The sequence below is a fragment of the Propithecus coquereli genome, unplaced genomic scaffold (genome assembly GCF_000956105.1).
Source record: "Propithecus coquereli isolate 6110/MARCELLA unplaced genomic scaffold, Pcoq_1.0 Scaffold248, whole genome shotgun sequence".
NCBI classification, from domain to species: domain Eukaryota; kingdom Metazoa; phylum Chordata; class Mammalia; order Primates; family Indriidae; genus Propithecus; species Propithecus coquereli.
This window is the reverse complement of record NW_012148041.1, coordinates 2185937-2206731: the sequence shown is the minus strand read 5'-3', so window position 1 is coordinate 2206731 and position 20795 is coordinate 2185937. Positions and strand designations below refer to the sequence as shown.

Below are 20795 nucleotides of genomic sequence, written 5' to 3'. Positions count from 1 at the left end.
CAGGCGGAGGCCGGGACGGACTCCGTTTCTGTTCCCTGCTGGCAGGTGGGGATAAGTGTGGCTCTGGGCACCACCCACAGTTTCTCTGTATGTGTCAGTAGTTCCTGTGCACATGTGACGCAGGGAGAAAAATCCAGCCCAGCAAATCCAAGAAGATTTAGGTGGTAGAAGCGAAACCTGCGCTGAGAAAGCTGTGCACACGCTGGCAAATCGGAAGAGGCAAAAATAGCTGGTAGGCAGCACCAGCCATTTTCTTCCTCGTGAGTTGTACCTGCTCCTAGTTGGAGTGATTTCAGGGCTGTGGGAGAAGCTGCCATCCTCCACGCACTGCCCGAGGTCTGGGGGAAGCGCTACCGCCAGGTGCCATCCAGCGCTGGGCTGGACTGACCGAGGCAAGGACTCACGCTGCTGTTCTTGTCTCGAGCAGCCATTTATTTGAGCATCGTGCTAAGGACTTTATGTGGCTTCACTGCTTTACGCTCATAACAAAACTCTGAGGCAGGTTCCACGGTGAGGCCCCTTTTACAGATGAGGAAACTGAGGCCACAGGCTATCAATTACCAGCTCAAGTGAGCAGATGTTAGGAACTAAGATCTAAATCCTTTTTTGTAGATTAGGAAACCAAGACTCAGAAAGCAGAAGGAATTTTCCCAAGGTTGCACCACTGGGACTGGGGCCGGCGCCGGGGGCCCAGGGCCCCTTGCTCCAGAGCCCACGTTCTCCCCAGCCCGCTCCCCGGCTCTCTCCTTCCCCAGCCCACGACCGGGAGAAGGAACCCGGAGAAAGTAAAGACACAGGATGAGGGGAGTTTGGGAACGCAAGAAGCAATTTTGAAGAAGAAGAAGGAAAAAAAGTAAACATATCCTAGGCAGAAAGAGCTCATTCAACCCTTCATCTCACCCCGAAAGTACTGTTTAAAGCTACGTACGCAAAAAGGTCACCACAGCCTTGCCTGTACTAGGGAACATCTGGAACTCAGAGGAACACTCCAGCCGTGCGCGGAACGTCACACCACTGCCAGCGGCCTCGCCCCGGCCACGCGGCAACGGGGAGGAAGCCTCAGATACGGCTAATGCGCTCTTTGATCTGATAGTCCCCTGCTCTGAAAACACGTTCTAAGGAATTAATTCTCAATATGGCAAAGCTTTTGTTCATTTCTCTCAGCAAGGATGTTTGCCCCGGCCTAACAGAGTACCGCGTGCAACGAAGACCACAGGCACCTTCCTTCCGCCCTGGAAACGCGCAGGCGCAGGCGCAGGCGCAGGCGCCGGCACCTTCCGACCGGCGTAGGGCAGGGCTCTGCTCTCTGATTTGCTGATCCGTACGTCACTCAACGTCTTTCGCAGACATAAACTAGTGGTATCTAGCTCTACATGAACAGGATGGTTTTATTGGAAAGAGAATAAAGTAGGAGAGAGTGAACATAACATGAAAATGGAATTCTCCGGGAAGATTTGAACTATATACTTCCTAAACGTAGTTTTTAAATTCATAAATACGTGTGCACGAATACGCTAGACACTGTGCCGTTAGCTAACCGCATAGCCCCCTTTCCACGGAGATCCTGATCTCTGGCTCCACTGGCGTGTCCTGGACAATGAGGGCTGTCAGGTTTCCAGCTCTCCCGGGTGAAGGTGTCTCCAAGTCACAGACTGGGGGCAATGCCCCTCTACTCAGCCCTTCTACTTCCGGTCCTGCCCCACCCTCCAACCCTTCCCATCCCGTCCCGTCCCGGGGACCTCCAGGGTACTCACTCAGCCGCCTCAAGTACAAGACCGTGTCGTCGTAGCCTCGGTAGTAGTAATCGTGCAGGATCTGAGGGTGGGACACCGGGAAAATATGGCTGCAGCAGTGGAGAGAGCCTCGGTGCCCTTGCCCAGAGCAGCTACTTTCACTGCTCTTGAACTTTGATGGGTTTTTCAAAACGTCCCATCCAGTGTGCCCTCCCTTACTATCTGCTAAGAAGAACTGGGCAGCAATTCCTGGTCCCATGTCCCAGGAGAGCTGCATTAATGAGCAGCACCATTCCCAGCTGATCCACAGCCTCCCCTGGGCGGGAGATGGTGAGATTTTATGGTGGAACCAGAGAAGGCGCATTCAGGCCATAGGAAGAGCGGGGTCTGGAATCTGTGCTCAGATCTGGGCTCTGGATATAACCTCTCACAGCCTCAATTTCTTTACCTGTAAAATGGGGACAGTAATAACACCTGTCACAGAGGATGCTGGAGGGTCACATGAGATATTGCCTATGAAGCCTTTTCTGTAAAGGGCCAGACACAAAGTATTTGGGGCTTTGCTGGCCACATACAGTCTCTGACATATGTTCTTCTATTTCTTCCTCCTCCTCCTCTTCTTTTTTTTACAACTCTTTAAAATGGAAAACCCATCCTTAGCTCACAGGCTGCACAAAAACAAGCCATAGGCTGAATGTGGCCTGGGGGCTGCAGTTTGCTGACCCTTGCTTTGATACATTGACTGTCAGGGTAGAAGGGTTCAGTGAACATCTATCAGTGGTTCTGACACCAACTCATTTAACGGGGGAGGAAACTGAGGCTGGCTTAAGGGATTTGTTCAAGGTCACATAGCTAGCTAGCAGCACGGCCAGGATGCAGGTCTAGGAGGAGGTGTAAGGGATCATTGGAGGGGACACAGGTGGAACTTGAGTGGGGCCAACTGGCTCCCTGATCCCAGCCCCAGGCCCTGTCACCTTCCCCCAATTCCCCATCTCCTAGGCCCCTTCTGCCTCTCACCACCAGGTCTGGCGGGAACAACGCATAGGTTATCCTGGCGATGTTCTCCAGGGAGAACTGGAAGGAGTAGTTGAACACGCGGATGTCGTTGAAGATGGCGGGACAGTCCCGGGGGCAGATGTCTTGCTGCCCGCTGAAGGTGGAGATGGTGATGGAGTCGGTCCAGAAGGAGCAGGGCTGCATGCCCGTGAAGCCCCCGTCGATGTACCTCTGTGAGGGGTGGAGTGCAAAATGCTCTTCTGGGGTCAGAGGTCTCATCCCCACTTAGAGAGCACATCAAGGGACAGCAGGGACAGAAGACTCTTCAGCATGAGCCTTGAGACTGGGGTTCTGGTCGGTGAATGGTGTGCCCCAAGGCCACTTGGTCAGTCCATGCTGGCCTCTGAACTCCCAGCCCAGTGCTCTGTTCCTGCACTGCCCTCCAGCATCTTAATGGTGCTGAGAGTGGGGCTCCCAGGACTCTGTGGCGGGGACCATGCTTCCCTGCCACAGCCTCACCGCGTGTCCACCCTCAGGGCCCTTCCCTTCCTGGGGCTTCCAGTCCTCACCTAAGAACGAAGGGCAACAAACACCAAGGCTCTAACTCTCGGGGTGCCTGAGGATTATCCACATGCAATGTGGGCTCCATCTACTACGTGAATGCTAATCTCTGGGCCTTATTGTCTCTGTATATGAAATGAGGAGGGGCGCGGGTTAGACCCTCACTACTCCGAGTGTGGCCCGTGGGCCCACGGCACCAGCGCAACCTGAGGCTAGTTAGAGGTGCACGATCTCAGCCCCTCCCCAGACCGGTGGGGTCAGCATCTGCACTATTTTACAGCCCCCGAGAGAGTCCTGGGACATTACAGTCTGTGAGGCACTGGGCTAGAACGTCTCAAATACCGTCATCCTTCGAGGCCTGGGGTCCCGGCGCTCAGGGCCAGCGTTCTACACTGTCAAGTTGGGGATGAGCCTTGATCTGCCAGGCTCGGGGGTGGGTTGGTGGGTCCAGAGAGAAGCCCAACCAGCTGGGGAAGTTCTTAAAGCCCCGAAAATCCACCCACATTGGGAATTCTGAGTTTAAAAAAAAGTGAGAAACTTTCTAACTCTGGGGCCTCCCACTGCATTCTGAGACCGCCCCTCAGCTCTCCCAGGTGTGGGTTACAGGGACCCCGAGGTGTCCCAGGATCCCAGCTCGCCCTCTCACCATGCGAGAGCACTCACCACGCCGCGGTAGGTTGGGGGGATGAGGCCACAGTACACGGGGACGAAGCAGCTGCAGTACAGGGCCTGTGGGAGGGGACGGTCCTGAGAGGTGGAGGCCGGCTGGGCGGGGACGGCTCACCTGTCTGCCCCAGACCACCCACCAGCAGCCTGGACCTCCTTAAACCCATGGTGAAGGCACCGCAGTGAGGAGCAGAGCCCTGAGTTCAAGGCTGGGCCTGGCCCTCACTGGCTGGGCCTACTTGGTCAGTCTGCACCTGACGTCTGAACTTTGAAGGGGGAGGGTGGCCCCAATATCTCCAGGGTTCCTTCTGATGCCAAATTTTTATGAATACAACAGGACTCAGCAGCCATTAGTGTATGTTGGTCCCAGGCCGGGCCCTAGAGTTGAAAGCCGGGTCTCGGGAATGTCAAAGATGGGGAGCAAGCAAGGAGGCGACAGTACAGTGGGGTGACAGGTGTTTTGATGGAGGTGACATGGGCACTGTGGCCCGAGGGTGGGGTGGGGTGGGGCGGGGTGGGAGTGCCGGGAGTTCCGTCAGAGGAGAAGCAGGGGAGGAGGAAGGGGATGCAGGCAGAGGGTGCCCAGAGGCCGGTCTGTGTGAGGTGCGCTGTGGCGGCCTGGTGGGAGTGGGCGGTGCGGGGAGAGGGCTGGGGAGAGAAAACTGCGAGTGGGAGATGACGTCGGAATGCGGGTGGGTGCGAGGAGGCAGAGCTGAATATCAGGGTGCTAATGAACCCGGGGGCCATGAGGCATGTGGGGGGGGCCGTGCCTACCGCCTGCTCATCTCCCGCCCCCAGGACCGTGGCCAGGCCAGTGTGGGATGTGGGCATGGGGTGGCAGAGGCCCTGGATTTGGAGGAGGGGAGGAGAGTGGACATACGGGATGGAGGTCAATGCAGCTTAGTCCCTTTGTCCCGAAGGAAATTGGGCCTATCCATGGCACTCTCCGACAATTGTATTATAGTGCACAGGTAAAACTCGTATTAATGAGCTTAGAACAGTGCACTGCTGGGTTAGCATGCACTTTTCTAAATAGTAACTGATTTAGTGATAATTCAGTCTTTTATCTTTTATCAAGGGCCATTGGAAGAGAGGGGACAGAAGGGCCCATGTCGCTGGACTGTCCCCCAAAACTGGGAGTAATTCAGGGAGGACACACTGCAACCCAGGCTGGGAGGCCCTAAAGGAGCCGTGGGCCTCTATGGGTCGCACCCGGGCCTCTGAGAAGCTCCAGGATTAGCACAGAGAGCCAGGCAGGACACATGCGAGAGCAGGGCCTGAGCCCTGGGGACTCTGGGTGTTGACGTGTTGAGGACAGTGACCAAGCCTGATTTGTCTTGGGCTTCTCTGTGCCCGTCTCATCTAACGCTGTGCCTTGCACAGAGAGATGCGGAGCATGAAGGAAGGGGAGGACTAGGGAACCGCGGCAGACAGGTGGCGTGTCTCGGGCTGTCCTGAGAGAGCAGGTGCAACCCCCAACCGCCCCCCAGCCTCCCCTCCCCAGGCCCAGCCCCTCGCCTCAATGAGCTCTTCCTTGGACGTGTACTCTGAAACCACGACACTCTCTCCATCCGTGAGGCGGGTGAGGCTCACGTGGAGCTTCCCCGTGGTGGCCTTGTAGGAGTCCTCCGGCAGGACCCGGTACAGAAACTGCCTCATCATCTGCACCATCTTGCAGGACGGAGACAAGGGCCCCAGGAAGGATTTCTTCACCTCGGCCACGCCCACGTTGAGGACCCTGAGGTACTCATCTGCGGAGGAAGAGAGAGGAGGGGTTGGTCGGTGGCACCCAGGGGCCAGTGGGTCCAGGGCGATTTTGCCGTCTCATCCTGCGGTTTTGCCGTCTCATCCTGCGGTTTTGCCATCCTCATCCCCGACAAATGGGGAAACCTAGAATTTTGAAGCCTGCAAGGTCCCAGCAATCAGCCCGCCATTTGCGAATGAGGAAAGCGCACACGAAGAAGGAAGTCACTGGCTCCAGAGAGGCCACGGCTGGGTGACGACAGAGCGGGACATCCTAACTCCCTGTCCAGGAGTGGCCGCACGACAGGAACTTTCTTATCAATGGTTAAAGGAACACTTTCCCACCCCAAGATAGCCTTCCCCAACTTCCCGTCACCATGCCTGGAAGTCTACTGCCAGACCACACTTTTGGGGGTCCTGTATGAGATTCCTGTTAAAACACTGACGCAGTTGAAAGTCTTTACCAGATGACACCCTGGGACGCTTGCTTAGCGCCCACTGAGTGTGTGGGCAGGGAGGGGTGTTGGCCTTGAGGCAGGAGAATTGCCAGGAGGAGGGGAACTTTGTCTTGAAGCCATTACGTCGTCTTTCCTTTCCCTGGCATGGGGCTGAGCGGGGGACGGCCCTGGAGGAGCACGCGAGGGCTCGCACATGCCAGGCGCTCCGTGGGCAGATGTGCGGGGCAGAGAGGGCGTAACCTTCCCCACCCCAAGTGCCCGGAATCCCGCCAGTCTGGGTTGTAAGCTTAATGAAAAGTGCTAACTTGCTTAATTCTCCCAATACCGTGAGGTAGGCATTTCAATCTTCATTTTACTGATAGGAAATCTGAGGCTCAGAGAGGTCATATAACTTGCCCAGGGTCGGCCAGTGAGTAAGTGGACAAAGTGGGATTTTAACCTCGGATGTGAGACCCCAGAACCCAGGCTCCTTCGACCACACTAAGCCTGAGCTGCTTCCAGAGCCGAGCCCGCCTCTGCTTTTGCCGACCGCTGCTCATTCGCACCCTGTGCAAGCCCCCTGGGGAGTCAGGAGTGGAACTAGCTCTGTAAAGGAACGCTGCATTCTTTAACCAAATATCGAACTGTGAAACACCCTGTGTGGAAGAACCTTCTACAGTGAGTGCCAGGTAGCACTGGCTACCTGGGAAGCTGTGCAGTCGTGAGCTCTCTGCCGCAGGAGGTAACCAAGCAGGGGCTGGACAAGTATCTCTGTCGGAGAGCTTATTGAAGGGATTCCCATGTGGGTGGTAAGGGCTAAGATTCCTTCTCGCTTTGAGATTCTGGGATTTTCACCCGCGCCTCACAGTTTACCTCGGAAATCATCACTGTATACCTTCCTCTCTTATTTATAAATAGAGCAGCTGAGGCACAGAGAGGTGAAGCGATTTACCCAAAGTCACACACAGAAATCTGGGGGCAAACCAAAACTAGGGATGCTCTACTCCTCTTGTGCTTTACAGTTCACAGATTCGTCCACACGGGTCTTAGAGGTGCATGAGATAAGGAGCTTCAGCACCATTTTACAGATGTGGACACTGAGGCAGAGAAAAAGCTAAGTGTCTTGCCTGAGGTCACACAGCCAGGCAGTGATTTTTTCTGACTGCAAACCCCACCTTCTCCCCCTGGATATTGGACTCATCCCAGGGATGAAGAGGCTGAATGAGCCAGGTTGCCATGGTGACGGCCTTTTCTTGCCAACATTCAGAATCACACCTGCATGTGTGTAGTAGGACAGACCTGAGCAACAGAGCATCTTCTGGGTCACCCTCTTAGAGGGCAGGGTGTTCCTGGCAGCGGGGAGGGCCCTGCAGTTTTAGCGTGGTTGGCTTTACCATGTGCTGACATGAACACACGTCTTGTTTTCCCTTAGGTTATGAAGCATTTGGATGCCAAGGTGTTGGGTCACTAAGGTCTCACCCATAAGACCAACTGGGATGGGGAGTCTAACCAGGGTGGGGACATGCTGCTTTTGGAATTCTTAATGAGAGCTTAATGCTCCATGGGGGTCAGTGGCTTTTCCCATGATGCCTTGCAGCCAGGGGCACGTGATCCAGCTTGCCTGAGCACTCCTGGACTTCCAGCAGGAGGCACCACTGGACAGATGCAAGGAAATTTGTTCTCACCGCATAGATCACACATGCTCACGGTGGGGAAAAAATTCTTTAATGTAGATAAGCAAAAAGGGGAAAAAATAAAGTGTCTTATAATCCTACCACCCAGAGACTAACATCTGGTCTGTCTTCCTAGGTTATATATTTTATTTTTAGTCTTACTTAAAGGGAGTCATACTATATACACTATTTATAACTTTCTTTTTTCACCTAATGTATCATGAGTGTCTTTCCAGTTCAGTAAATATCCATTTACAACCCAATTTTAAAAGCAGCATGGAAAGCTATTGTAAAGTTATACCATTATTATTGATTAGGTCCCCAGCAGGGGTTGGCTATTTAGTTTGTTTCCTTTTTTGTTTGTTTGCTTGCTTTTCTAAATAATGATGCAATGAACAATCTCATGCTATATTCTTTGCCCATGTCCTTAATTATTCTCCTTAGGATAAATTCCTAGAAGTGAGAATGCTAGGTCAAAGGTATGCATATTTAAAGTCTTACAATGCTTATTTTAATCACGGCTTTGGTATAGCATTCATCTATGGTCAATTCTCAGTTATTCAGGAGCAGTGGTGGGTGACAGGGACAAAGCAGTGGACAAGATAATGGAAACAGTATTGACGTTTCCAGTGTACTCGCATCTGAAAATGGTGCTATCTGGAAATTAGCAATGCTCTAGCCAGTCATGTAGCCAGGGAGGGAGGCGGCAAGAGAGTGTCTGATTTCTCCCAGCCTGGTGCTCTGTGTAAAATGCTTTCGTGTTGCTCACTGGAGCCACAAACCAAAGGCTGCCTTTATCTCTGCATCTTCCTGCTTCTCTCCAGGGCTCTGTGTATGTATGGATCTGTCCTCAAAGTCTCTGTCTCCCTCTGTGTCTCTCTTTGTCTCTGTCTGTCTGGCTGTCTCTGTCTTCCTCTCTCTCTTCTCACTCTTTCTTTTTCCACTTGGGGGAGAAGCAACTAATCTTCTGGTTAAACAAGTCTATGTTGGTAGAAAGTCAAGTGTGAAGCACAGCAATTTCTGGGTGCTGGGAGGAGGGATAAATTTAGCTTCCTTCTTTATGCATCTCCATACTTTCCAGCACCTTCTCCAATTTAAAGGCCTCCTTCCACACTGCAGGCTGCCAGTGTCCCACCCGGACCACTGCAAGGTGGCATTTAGAAGCAGCCCTGCAGGCCCGAGGCATCCTGAGTGGGGAACTCCAGCGTGGCTATGCCCACCCCTGGCTCACACTACCACACCCACTTCTGCTCAGAGAATGAGATTGTTTGAGGGCTGGTCTTTGTGGCCTTGCTCCTCCCTCTCAGTGGCCTATCACTGTGCTTTGCCCATAGAAGACCCTTCGGAAACCTTTCCTGTAGGCTGGAAACTCCTCCAGGGAAGACATGGGCCATACTCCTTTCACCCACCAAGACTCCCACAGCACTTGGTGGGTGCTTAGTGTTTGTTCAATGTGTGAACAAAGGAAAAGAAAAACCCGAGTATTATGGAGATGCTCCCAGGGAAGAACTACTTAAGTTAATTACCCAATAAAAATTCAAAGGCAAGGTTATCCCAGATAGATGGATAGATAATGGAATTAACCATGGTGATGAGTGCGGTCAACTCACCCAGGTTTTAAGAGTCTATTGAGCCAAGAACTTCAGTAGAAAAATAATAAGATGCTGGGACTGGGAGATTTTGAAGGGCACTTCAGCCTTATTTCCAAGTTTTAGCCACTCAGAGAGTTTTCACTCTTCTTTGTGAACACATCCATTTCTTGGAAAGAGCTCAGGCTTTGGAGCCAGGCAGATTTGGTTCAAATCCCAGCTTCACTGGCCAATTAAATAACTTCTTTTAGCCTCAATTTTTCCACCTGTGAAATGGGTCTAAGAATACCTACCTTACTGGGTTATTATGAGGCACTTTTTTAAAAGGCGCCTACACATAATAAGTGCTCAGTATTGGTTATTCCAGTAATCACCTATGTGATCATGGACAAGGATTCTTGATGTTTCTGACTCTCAGCTTGCTCATCTGAGCAGGGAACAATGCCCCTACCCCACACCCTCATCCAGTTGTGGTCAGGCTCGCGTGTGGAATCAAAGGACCAGAGTAAAAGCGTGGAGTGAGGGCGGGTATACCCCTGCTTCAGAGTAGTGTAGGCATGGTTGGCAGTGCACTCCCTTCCGTGCCAACTTGGCGGACGCTGGAGGTTTATTGGGGAAAAAAGGGGGCTAGAAAAATCATTGCAGGGGAAGAAGAGGGATGATTTGATGTGTGTTTATCTTATTTAAGTGGATAATATTCTCCCCTTCAGGAGGGCAAGGATGGTCTCTGCTTTATTCATTCCTTTTCCCCTAGAATATGGCAAGCCCTCAATAAGCATGTATGCATGCATGAATAATGAATAAATAAACGCACTCCAGAAATCGAAGGGGGACACTGAGGCCAAGAGAGAGAACTAGCTATTCAAGATGACAGAGGGTAAAAACAGAGCGTTTCTCTTCCCCTCCTCCACAGGGCCTCTTGCTAAGTGGAAAATCCTAGAAAGACGTGCGCTTGGGCTGACAATTGCAGCTGCTGGAGATCCCGTTTGCAGGCTGCGGGAATTAGGTCTGCTCCGCTGGATGATCTGCCGCGGAGGGTGAGGATGGGACTGCGGGACTGGAAGCCTAGCAACAGCCTCCAGCTCGACCAATCACCGCGAGGCGCAGCCGCCGCCGACCCTGCTCCCCCGCAGCCTGGGGCGGGGGGAGGCACGGGGAGCGGCGGGCGGGGAGGGGAGCGCAGCAGCCCCTGGGGAGGGACCGCGAGCAGCGCTTTCCCAGGAAAGCCCTGGGAAGTCTCGGAATCCCTGCATGGAGCACCTGGGAGTCTGCTGCTCCTCCCTGGTCCCTAATTACAGGATGAATTTAGGCTGCATTTTCCTGTGGGTATATCCTGACTGCCGGACTGCACTATAATAATAACTAATACCTTCACGACAGCCATTTACCCAAGCAGGCTTTCCTATCTGTAATCTCAGTTTATCCCACAGTGACAGCGAGCAGAGGAGCAGTGACCCTGGTTTAGTCACCATTTTATTTCCATACCCTGCACTGCAGGGGCATTGATTGAAAACAATGTGGCTTGAAGCTCCAGTGTCCCTACGGGAAGGCCCATGGAGACGCTCTGGGACAGCAAATTTTCAGTCAGGAAGCCTTTGTTCAAAACAAATCTTAAATGGAAACCCAATGTATAAAACAGCTAAAAACAGAGCTGCTCTGGGTTGAAGCTAGTTGGGGTCCTAAACCCTGTCCCACCACCTTAGGAAGGAAGCCCCTTCAAGCACTACCCTGAAACTCTTCAGATTCTAGGAGCCGGGATCAAAAACAGTCCCAACTAATTCTCTCATTTTAGAGGCAAGACATCCCACCCAGGATGAAGGTTAAGATCATTAAATACTGGCTAGATGGGTGGATAAACGATAAGGGGCGGGTATACTCCAGGGCACACAGTTTTTGTCAGCAGACTAGAGCATATGAGAAAGCTCGGGTTTTCCTGCTCTGTTCTGAATGCACTATAGGCTCTAGCCAAAAGCAAAGCAACTCTGACCTACTTAGCACTTAAAACCAGACCAAATCAAAACAAACAAAACAGTATTTTTTTATGGATAATAACAATCCTCCACACAGACCTTTCTCTAACCCTAAGAGTGTGCTAAAGAATTGGGTTTAAAAGTTCAGATCGGCTTATATCTGGTTGCTATGGAAACAGAAGTGCCTAGGGCTGGTTCATCACTTGGGCTCCTAGCAAAGCGTCCCCAGCCTCTTTCTCCGTCTTCAGGTACAGGGCCTGGGGCCTCATCCCGCCCCCATGTGCCTCTCCCCGAGAACCCAGGCACCACCTCCCAACATTGCACTGCAGGGTCTTACTCAGCACCCTGAGGTGAAGCCGGTGGAGAGGTGCTGTGTCTAGAAATTTCTCTGGAAACAATAATGTGCTCAGGGCCATTGCCCCCATCCTTCTCTCTCTGACTGTTTTCTCTGGTGGACCTAGAAGTCCCCTTGGGACGCCGCTGCAAGGTAGAAACCAGTACTGCCCCCATCTAGGCCGTGGCCCATCCTGCCCTACAGATTCTCCCTGTACCTCCCAGGGGACACCAGGATGATGTGACAGCTGCGAAGTAGTCACCCCCTAGTCTTAGGAGTTGTTTCACCATGTGTGTGTGGTCAGGGGACTTCCAGAGGAGGTCATCTCAGAGCACGGCCTCACTTGGGATTCTCTCTAATCAGGGCGCCACTGCAGAGGAAGGCCGGGGCCTCCCAGCTGGGTTCACTCCCTCTTTCAAAACCATGGTGAGTAAGGCTAATATCTGCCAACTGGAGTTATTCATGCCCCAGACACCTGAGGCTTCAGTCGTTGGGGCTGTCACCTGAGTCTCCCTCCATCTATGTTACGGCACCTTGAAGTCCTCGTGAAACCACAGGGTTGACTGCTCTTAATAGCTACTACTTTTTGGTACCTCCTTGTTTCCAGCCTCTGTGCTAGGTTCTGAGGCCTCACTGTCTCATTTAATTTTCGCGACACTCTTTGCAGGTAAGTACTACAGTTATCTCCTCTTTACAGATGAGGAAACTGAGGCTGAAGAGTAACTTGCCCAAAGTCACCCAGCTAGAAACCAGCAGAGCAGGCCTCCAAGTCCTGAGGGCCCCAAAGCCAGCGCTGTTTTTACCACAGCTCCCTGCCTCCACCAGGGACACGCCCGTCACCCCTCAGAGCTCCGTGTCCCACTGTGGCATGAGAAGGTGGGACCAGATGGCTCCATGAAGGCCCCGGGGACGCGCGTCTCCAGGATCCAGCTTAGGCACCACCTCCTAAGGGCTCAAATGTCCCTGGGAGACAGGAAGACTCTCTGCAGAGAAACTGAACCCAAATCGCACAGTCAAACGTGGGCCCGCGGGGCCCGAAGCCGCTCCCCAGGCCAGGCCGGTGATAAGCATGTCCTGAAAACTCCTGCTACTCTCCACGCACCCACTCCCGCTTTTACTTTTTGCCATCTCTCCAGACCTCACCCTAAAGCCCAGCTTAAGAACTGCCTCCTCCACGAAGCCTTCCCAGGTCACCTGCTCTGAGCCCTGAACAACTGCCTCTGGCACTTACCGTCTGCACCATTGATCTCAGGCTGTCCCCAGCCGCTGCCCTGTCTCTCTGGCTGGCGGCATCCCTTGAGGACAGGGCCTAAATCAAGGGTACCCTTCTCCCCCATCAGTGCCTCGCTCAGTGTGGAATTCAAGCTAGGAGGTATTCAGGAATGAATGAATGAACTACTGAACGCTCAGAGCAGGGACTATTTTTGTTTTGCTCCCAGCACTTATTAATAATTTAGTACCTGGCGCCCCGTAGGAAATGTTTGCTGAATAAACTAATGATATGAATGAATGAATGAACAAACTGAAGGAGGAGACTGAAGAGGATTTCTACTCTGCCGGGCTGACAAGAATCTTTCCAAGTGGTCTCAGGACAGTGGAATTCTTTGGCGACTCGGCCAGACTTGGGGTCTGACAGAGCGAACCACGGAGCCGTCTGCTCGGCCCAGCCTCCTGCCCGCTCGTGCTCCCACGTGGAGGGACACGAGACCCTAAGCCGGGGCGAGGAGAAGGTTCTTCCTCACGTGGTGGTTTCACGAGGACAGAGTTGGGTGCCCTCAGGATCCACGGGTCAGCTCCCAGCTCAGCGCAGCCAAAAACGTCTGGGGGTTTGTGCGCTGTGTGTTTGCATATTTCCCCCAGAACTGGAAATGAAGCTCGACTGTCTTTCCTGAATTTGAGCCCACAGCGAAGCAAAGAAAACAACGTTATTTTAGTACGGTCTAAGTGAGCCCGTTTAAAAATGGATCCACCAAGTGCAGTGTGGGATCCTGGACTGGATCCCGGGACAAAGACAAGACTTTAGTGGGAAAACCGGTGAAATTCTAACAGAGTCTGCGGTGCGGCTAACAGTGATGCGCCGGTATGGATGGCTCAGCGTTAACAGGTGGACCACGGTTATGTAAGGTGTTAACATTGGGGAAACCGGGTGAAGGACAGACTGAACTATCCTGTACTATTTTAGCAACTTTTCTGTAAATCGAACATTATTGCAAAATGAAGAGGTTGTTATCATTAAATTAAAAACACACACGGACGAAGCCAGGCTGTTAGGTGCACAGTGCCCGGCACCCCACAGGGCTCAGCTAGTGCCTGCGGCTGCGAGGGGCCGGATTAATGTATGTCGCCCACGTGAGTCGCTTTCCAAATAGATGTTTCCACTGCGTAACCGACACGTTCAGAGCTTCACCAGATTTTCTGCCCTATGTTCTACTTAAAAGTCCAAGGGATTGTTTGGGGAAGGTAATCTTTGTCCATTTGCCTGGAGAGGTTTAAACATGTGAGACACAAGTTCCTTCGAATGAGTTGAAAGGTGCGGATTCCCGCGTGGTAGTGGGAGTTACAACAACCGCCCCATAATAACGTCATTTCTGTAGTGTTTATTAAAAGTCCTTTTTGCATTTGTCATGCCATTCGATCTCACTTTCTTAACCAATGTGCAAATAATTACTTGGCCCATGGAGTTTAGCAAGACAATTGTCACATTGCTTGCAAAGCACCTTCTGAACTCATGAGTAGAGAAGGGGTGGAATGTAGAAATTGAGAGAAATCCGTCTTGGCTCTGTTGTACAAACCCGGGAAAATTATCTCATCTCTCTAAATCCCTGTTTCCTCATTTGTCACTGAGTATAATGTAGTGTCTGCTTAATAGGGTTTTGAGGGATTAAAGTAAATGAGGCATACAAAGCACTTAGCACAGTACTTGGCACATTCCAAGTGCTTGGCAAATAGCTATCATTAGCATGACGCTAGGATGGAATCTGAGCAGTCTACCTGTTCACAGGAAACACTGCCATCTCAGGAGGCTCACTAATTCTGGGAATGATTTTTAATAAAGACATTTTGCTTCTGAAAGTGCACCCAGCAGCTGGGACTGAAATCCAAGTTACATCTGGGCAACACACACACACACACACATGCACACGCACACACATGTGAACACATGCACACACACACGTGCACACACATGCAAACACATGCACTGGCACACACATACCCGTAACAGGGAAAAATGGAGGTTCTCATTCATGTCTTGAAGAACACTGGAGAAACTTCCAGCTCCAGTGGTACTGTGAGCTGAGCTAAAGAGGAACCACTTCAGCTTCAGGAACAAGAACACTAACAACAAAAAGTCCAATATAAAATAAAATATAAAACAAAATTGTAAAACATGGTTGAACTCGTGAGAAAGAAAGGGAAGAAATGAAGAGGGAACCAAAAACCAGCGTCATGAGAAGGAAAGCTAATGACGTGGTGGCTGGAGGGACTGTTATCAGACCAGAAATGGGCAGGAACAGGGGACTCTGGGCAAAAAAACCCAAAGTGTCCCCAAAAAAAATCAAAGCCCTAAGCCTGCATTACATGTAGTTTAGAGCTTGAATGGGTACAACCTGCAGAGTAATTAACATGAAAATTAGTCCCAAGTTGGCAATAGCCGTGGGGTGCCTGACCAGGGCCAAAGCAAACCAGCTGACATGGGTCCTTCCACCACCCAGGCCACACAAAAGTCCCACAGAAAAACCAGGTCCTTGCTGGGTATAGTGACATGCATCTGTAGTTTCAGCTACTCGGCAGACTGAGGCAGGGGGATTGCATAGGCCCAGGAGTTCGAGATCAGCCTGAGCAACATAGCAAGACTCCATCTCTATCAAAAAAATTTTTTTTAATAAAAAGAAAAAAGGCTCACAGTTATAATCCTAGCACTATGGGAGGCCGAGGTAAGAGGATTGCTTGAGTCTAGGAATTTGAGACCAGTCTGAGCAAGAGTGAGATCCCCGTCTCTACGAAAAATAGAAAAATTAGCGGGGCATGGTGGCATGCACCAGTAGTCCCAGCTACATCGGAGACTGAGGCAGGAGGATCCCTTGAGCCTAGGAATTCAACGTTGCAGGGAGGTATGATGATGCCACTGCACTCCAGCTGGGTGAAAAAGCGAGACTGTCTCAAAAACAAAACAAAACAATAATAAATAAAAAGAAAAACCAAGTCCTTGTGCAGATGAGCTCACAATTAACTATAGTAAAAACATTAATTTGACCAGGTTGGATTCCAGTCACCTTTGTTTATTTATTTTAATAAAGTTTAATCAGTTCTCTAGGACATCCATGAGTTTGGAAAATACTGCTCTACCTGTGCTTTTCTATTTTGAGATAATATTCTTTCCACTTATTCATCCATTCATCCAACATTCATTTATCAAAGACTTATTTGATGATGAATATTTGCCAGGCACTGTGCCAAGAACACATCCATGACTTCTTTTGTCCCTCACCGTTATGTCCAAGGGGTGTTTTCCCAACCCCAAGTTACGGATGGGAAAACCAAGGCTGAGGCAGGTCATTGGCTGGCCAAGAATCCACAGTGCTCAGTGGCAGAGCTAGAATCCAGCTCAGCCCTCTTCCTTCCTGGGAACGGTGTTCTCCCCTACTCCTGGCAACTTCTCATTCCTCAACTGAGTGACAAAGACAGGCCTACGAGTGACTAAGGAAGGGAATTACCAAAGTCAGGTTCTCACAGAGGTAGCCTTGTCCCCCTAGTGCCAGGCCCGGAATCCCCAGTGGGTCTGGAAATCACCTTGAGCCACCTACCAGTGACAGTAACTTCAGCCACCCTGGCTCCAAGGCCCCAGGAGGCCTTTGGTCACCAGGAGGTGACCTGAGGCAGCACTGGACCCAGGTCGGGGGCAGATCAGAACACTGGTAGCTCCTCTTGCAACAGAGGTAAAGGTCTGAAAAAGGGCAAATGTATTACGAGTTCTCTCTTTAAACCCCCCACCCTTTTTGGGAATTAAAACCTGCATTTCTGCCGGAGGCCAGTGATCAAAGGGGCAGGAAATTGTTCTTTGCTGTTTGTTTTCTAGCATCTTAAACCACAGGAGCTGGCTCTACAAAGGCAGGTGGCGGTCTTTTGAGATGCTAGTCTGCCGTCCTCCTCATTTGTCAGGAAATTAATAAACTTCTCTTTCCTTTTCGTCAAACCACTTGGCTTCATTCTTAGTTCTCACTGATTCGGCGTCTGGGACAAGTGCCGAACTTTAGTAACACTGTCTGCACTGGAATAGCGGTTCTGGGTCCTGCGGTGCCCACATGTGTGAACCGGGGCTCCCGCCACTACTCTGGTCCTCTCATTGCTGTGCAAGGTGGGTTTGAAGCCTGTTTCCTGCCCAGAAGGACAAGTTGCCTTCCTTTCTGAGAGTGCAAGCAGGTTTCTGCTGCAGGGCAGTTGCGCCGGCTGACCTCCCAGCCTGGAGCGCGTGCCTCAGAGCGAATAGCTTAGTCCCCGAGCTTCATCTACCTCCGAGAGGATGTCCCTGACCAGCCCACCTAAACTGCATGCTTCCATCATCCTCCCACCCTTCCCCTGCCTTATTTCCTCCTTGGAGCCACAGGCTGGCAATTTCTATGTGCTTAGTTATCTGTGGTCCGATTCCATCAAGAGCATGCTGGCTTCCCGAGGGCCTGCATCCACCTGTCTGTTCGTTCCCGGGTCCCCAGGACCCAGAATGAGCCAGTGCACGTGCGGGCTATTTCAGCATTGTAACCCAGCCAGGCTTGGTCCTCAGCCTCTTTGTCTGCACCTTGAAGGAATTAGGCTCAAAGGGTGATTTTCAAACTTAAAAAAAAAAAAAAAGGCTTCTTTAAATAAAATTTCAAAAGATCCCCACGTATGAGATGGACAACAGCAGGGCTTCAGGTGTGCCCTCGCCCTGCTCTCCCCTTCTGCAGAACCCGGGGCTCCTTGGAACACAGTTTGGAAACCACTGGCCTAAGTGAGGTCCACCTCCAAGGAGGCACTTCCTAAAATGAGGGAGTTGGACTTACTGATCTTTTACTGTGACATTCTAGCGCTATGCATCACATCCATCACTACAGAAAGTTATCCAAGAGCCAGGCGAGCCCCAAAATACAATTGCAAAGACACATTCAGTGTCACGCCTGCCAGCAACCATCAGGAGTTTATCAAGCAGCTCTTGTCTTATGGGCAGTTTGTGGGAGCTGTGGGTCCCACACACCTCAGGTTTCTCAAACAATCTAGCTGGTGAAATGAGACACCACATCTGAGCAATTAAGACTGCACGACGTCCAGTGCTAGAAGAGGTGGATAGATGCTACGGGCGAAGTAGACGTCTCGGAAAGGAGAGCCGGGGGCGTAAAACTGACGGTGTCTTGGGAGGAGGTGATCTCTCTGGAGAGGAGAGCAGAAGGTCATTCCAGGCGGGGGACACGATGGGAGCGGCGGTGCACTGCCCAGGCTCCTGCAGGGCTGAGGCACTTGTGCCCCTGCTACCAGGAGGACAGCTGCTGGTGGCTCAGAGCAGGGCCACCGCACGTAACAGACTGCACCTGACCTTGTTATGGAGTCACGGTCTTGGTCTCAGGCAGCGGACAGGGTTTCTCCATCGTCCTCGTGTCACCATCACCAATGTGGTTGTTACGGCAAAGACTGCTAGTTGTCCCCAGTGTCCGTTCTCCCCTTCCTCCTGCCTAATGGAATCTCCAACTATTAGCTGGACACATGGCCTCCCAAAACGAAGTCTCCATTTCCCAGCCTCCATGCAGCCGAGTACGGCCGTGTGACTAAATTCTGATCCGTGGAACGTAGCTAACAGGATGTGTGTCACCTCCGAGCCCTGCCCTTAAAGGGAAGCGGTATGCCCTCCCCTTTTCGCTCTCTGGCTAGCCGGGGTGCAGATATGGCGGGGGCCTCCTGAGCCACAGGGAAAGGCGATGCCTTTCGACTCCCAACACCAGTGGACCTGCACTGTTCACCACCCTCTGGAGGCACATTTCTCCACTGCATGGCTCCGGCATGTCATCATGCCCTGTCCTTGCTAGAAGCCTCACTTCCTGCCTAACCTGTCCCTACTTGTCCCACTTCCACTCGCCTTTCAAGCACCAGCTCAACCGCCACGTCCATGAGGCCTTCCGTGATTGGAGGTGTTTCCTCTCTCCCTCTGCACTCCTGTGCATTTTCATTTTCTAACCGTCACTTGTACTTTTCTCCCATTATAACTATTCAGTGGCTGCCTTCAGGTAAGCTCCTTGTGGGCAAGACCAGAGTTTCATTTTGTATTGTATCTTTGTATCCTCTGTAGGGCCTAGTATATGCTCAGCTAACACTTGTGGAAGGAGGGAAGGAACTGGCTTGCCATGCAGTTTTTATGGGTAGAAATGTGCCAAATGATAGCTTAAGTGGGGATGGGGTTTTAAGTCTGCTAAATCTCCATTCTCTGATAAAAAATTTTATTTTTCAAAATTATGTAAATGCAGCTTTGAGGCAAGTTTCCAATCCCACTTCCTACCAGATTGGAAATTCTAGATCCTCCACTGGTTGTCATGGAGACCACCTCTCCAAGGCGAATGAATGAATGAAGGAAGGTTTACTGCATCTCTAAAGAAAAGCAGGCCCTGTGTTAAGTGCTTTCACAAACATTTTCACGTGGCCCAAATTGGCCCTCTTACAGAACTAAGCACACACGCCAGAGGATGGACCTTCTGCATCCTCATCCTTCCCAGGAGTAAAACACAAAATATCAGGACAGAGAAGCCCAGGCCAGGAACAAAGAGGGGGTGTGGCCTTGAGGAGAGAGGCCCTGAGGCCACGTGTTTAAGAATTTTTTTTTTTAGAAAAAGAGGCAAGCCTTTCATCATATGAAGATAGTGTGACTATTTACACAACACATGAGATGATCTACCAACAAGCTTTTAGAACTATTAAGAATGTTGGCTGGGCACTCATGCCTGTAATCCCAGCACTTTGGGAGGCTGAGGTTGGAGGATCACTTGAGGCCAGGAGTTTGAGACCAGTCTGGGCAACATAACAAGACCCCATCTCTACAAAAAAAATTTTTTTAAAGTTAGCCGGATGTGGTGGTACACAACTGTAGCCCCAGCTACTCAGGAGGCTGAGGCAGGAGGATCACTTGAGCCCAGGAGTTGTAGGTTGCTGTGAGCTATGATGATGCCACAGCACTCTGGCCTTGGCAACAGTGTGAGACCCTGTCTTGCTAAATAAATAAATAAATACAAAGAATGTTTAACAAGGTTGCTCAAAACAAGATCAACATGCAAAAACCATCAACATTCCTTTATATCAGTGATAATCATCAATTGGATTAGAAAATGCCATAGATAAAAAAGACCCCATTTCCTATAGCAACAAAAACTACAAGTTTCCAAGAAATAAATCTAATAAAAGACACAAAATCTTTATTGAAGGACAAAAAAGACCAGAATAGAGAGATAAACTATGTTTATAAATGTGATTTCAGTAAAAATCCCAACAGAGTTTTCATATGGGGGAAAAAAGGGGCAAAAACAATACAGGCAATATGTGAAGAAGACAGGAGGGAGGGGAGGAGAGGGCTTGCCATATACAACGACCCCCTTGTTATGAGGCTATCATGATTAAAACAGTGGGATTTGCTACAGAAATAGACAAATTAGCCAATGGAAGTGAGGACAGACTCCAAGAAAGTCTCATGGCAATTCAGCAACTTGAATATACCTGTGAATTAAAATAAAATCCTAAGCCCCCCAGCAAACTAAATGGACCCCTTTTGGCCAAAGGGACCCCAGAAAAACCTTAAAGTTGAGTAGCCGGCCATGAGGAGAAGGGAGGTTAGACACGCCTCCTCATGCCCCCTCCCTTTTAGAGTTACTCTTTGTAACAGTAAGATAGTAAATCCTCAACAGGCCCAAGGCCACACAAGACAAATCTTAAACCACACTATAGGCCATCGGTTTATTTGACAGATCACTTAAGTTTCAGTAAAGGTCAGGCGTCTTTTCTCTGATTAACAGACATCCTTATCTTAAGTTAAAACATTCTAAGCCTTTAAACAAAGCTTCATTTCTTTTTTTTTTTTTTTTTTTT

At 50.7% G+C, this 20795-nt stretch overlaps 1 protein-coding gene across 1 annotated transcript in view; it reads right to left on the bottom strand.

The window, feature by feature from the left end:
- PNPLA1 (patatin-like phospholipase domain containing 1) overlaps positions 1-20795 on the bottom strand; it is a 48210-nt gene that overhangs the window by 22196 nt on the left and 5219 nt on the right. Inside the window, exons 2-5 of the mRNA XM_012646576.1 lie at positions 5475-5707; positions 3954-4019; positions 2751-2960; positions 1755-1815 (exon numbers count right to left, since the gene is read on the bottom strand). Of these exons, the coding sequence (XP_012502030.1) occupies positions 1755-1815; positions 2751-2960; positions 3954-4019; positions 5475-5707 (570 nt within the window). The remainder of the gene's footprint in view (positions 1-1754; positions 1816-2750; positions 2961-3953; positions 4020-5474; positions 5708-20795) is intronic.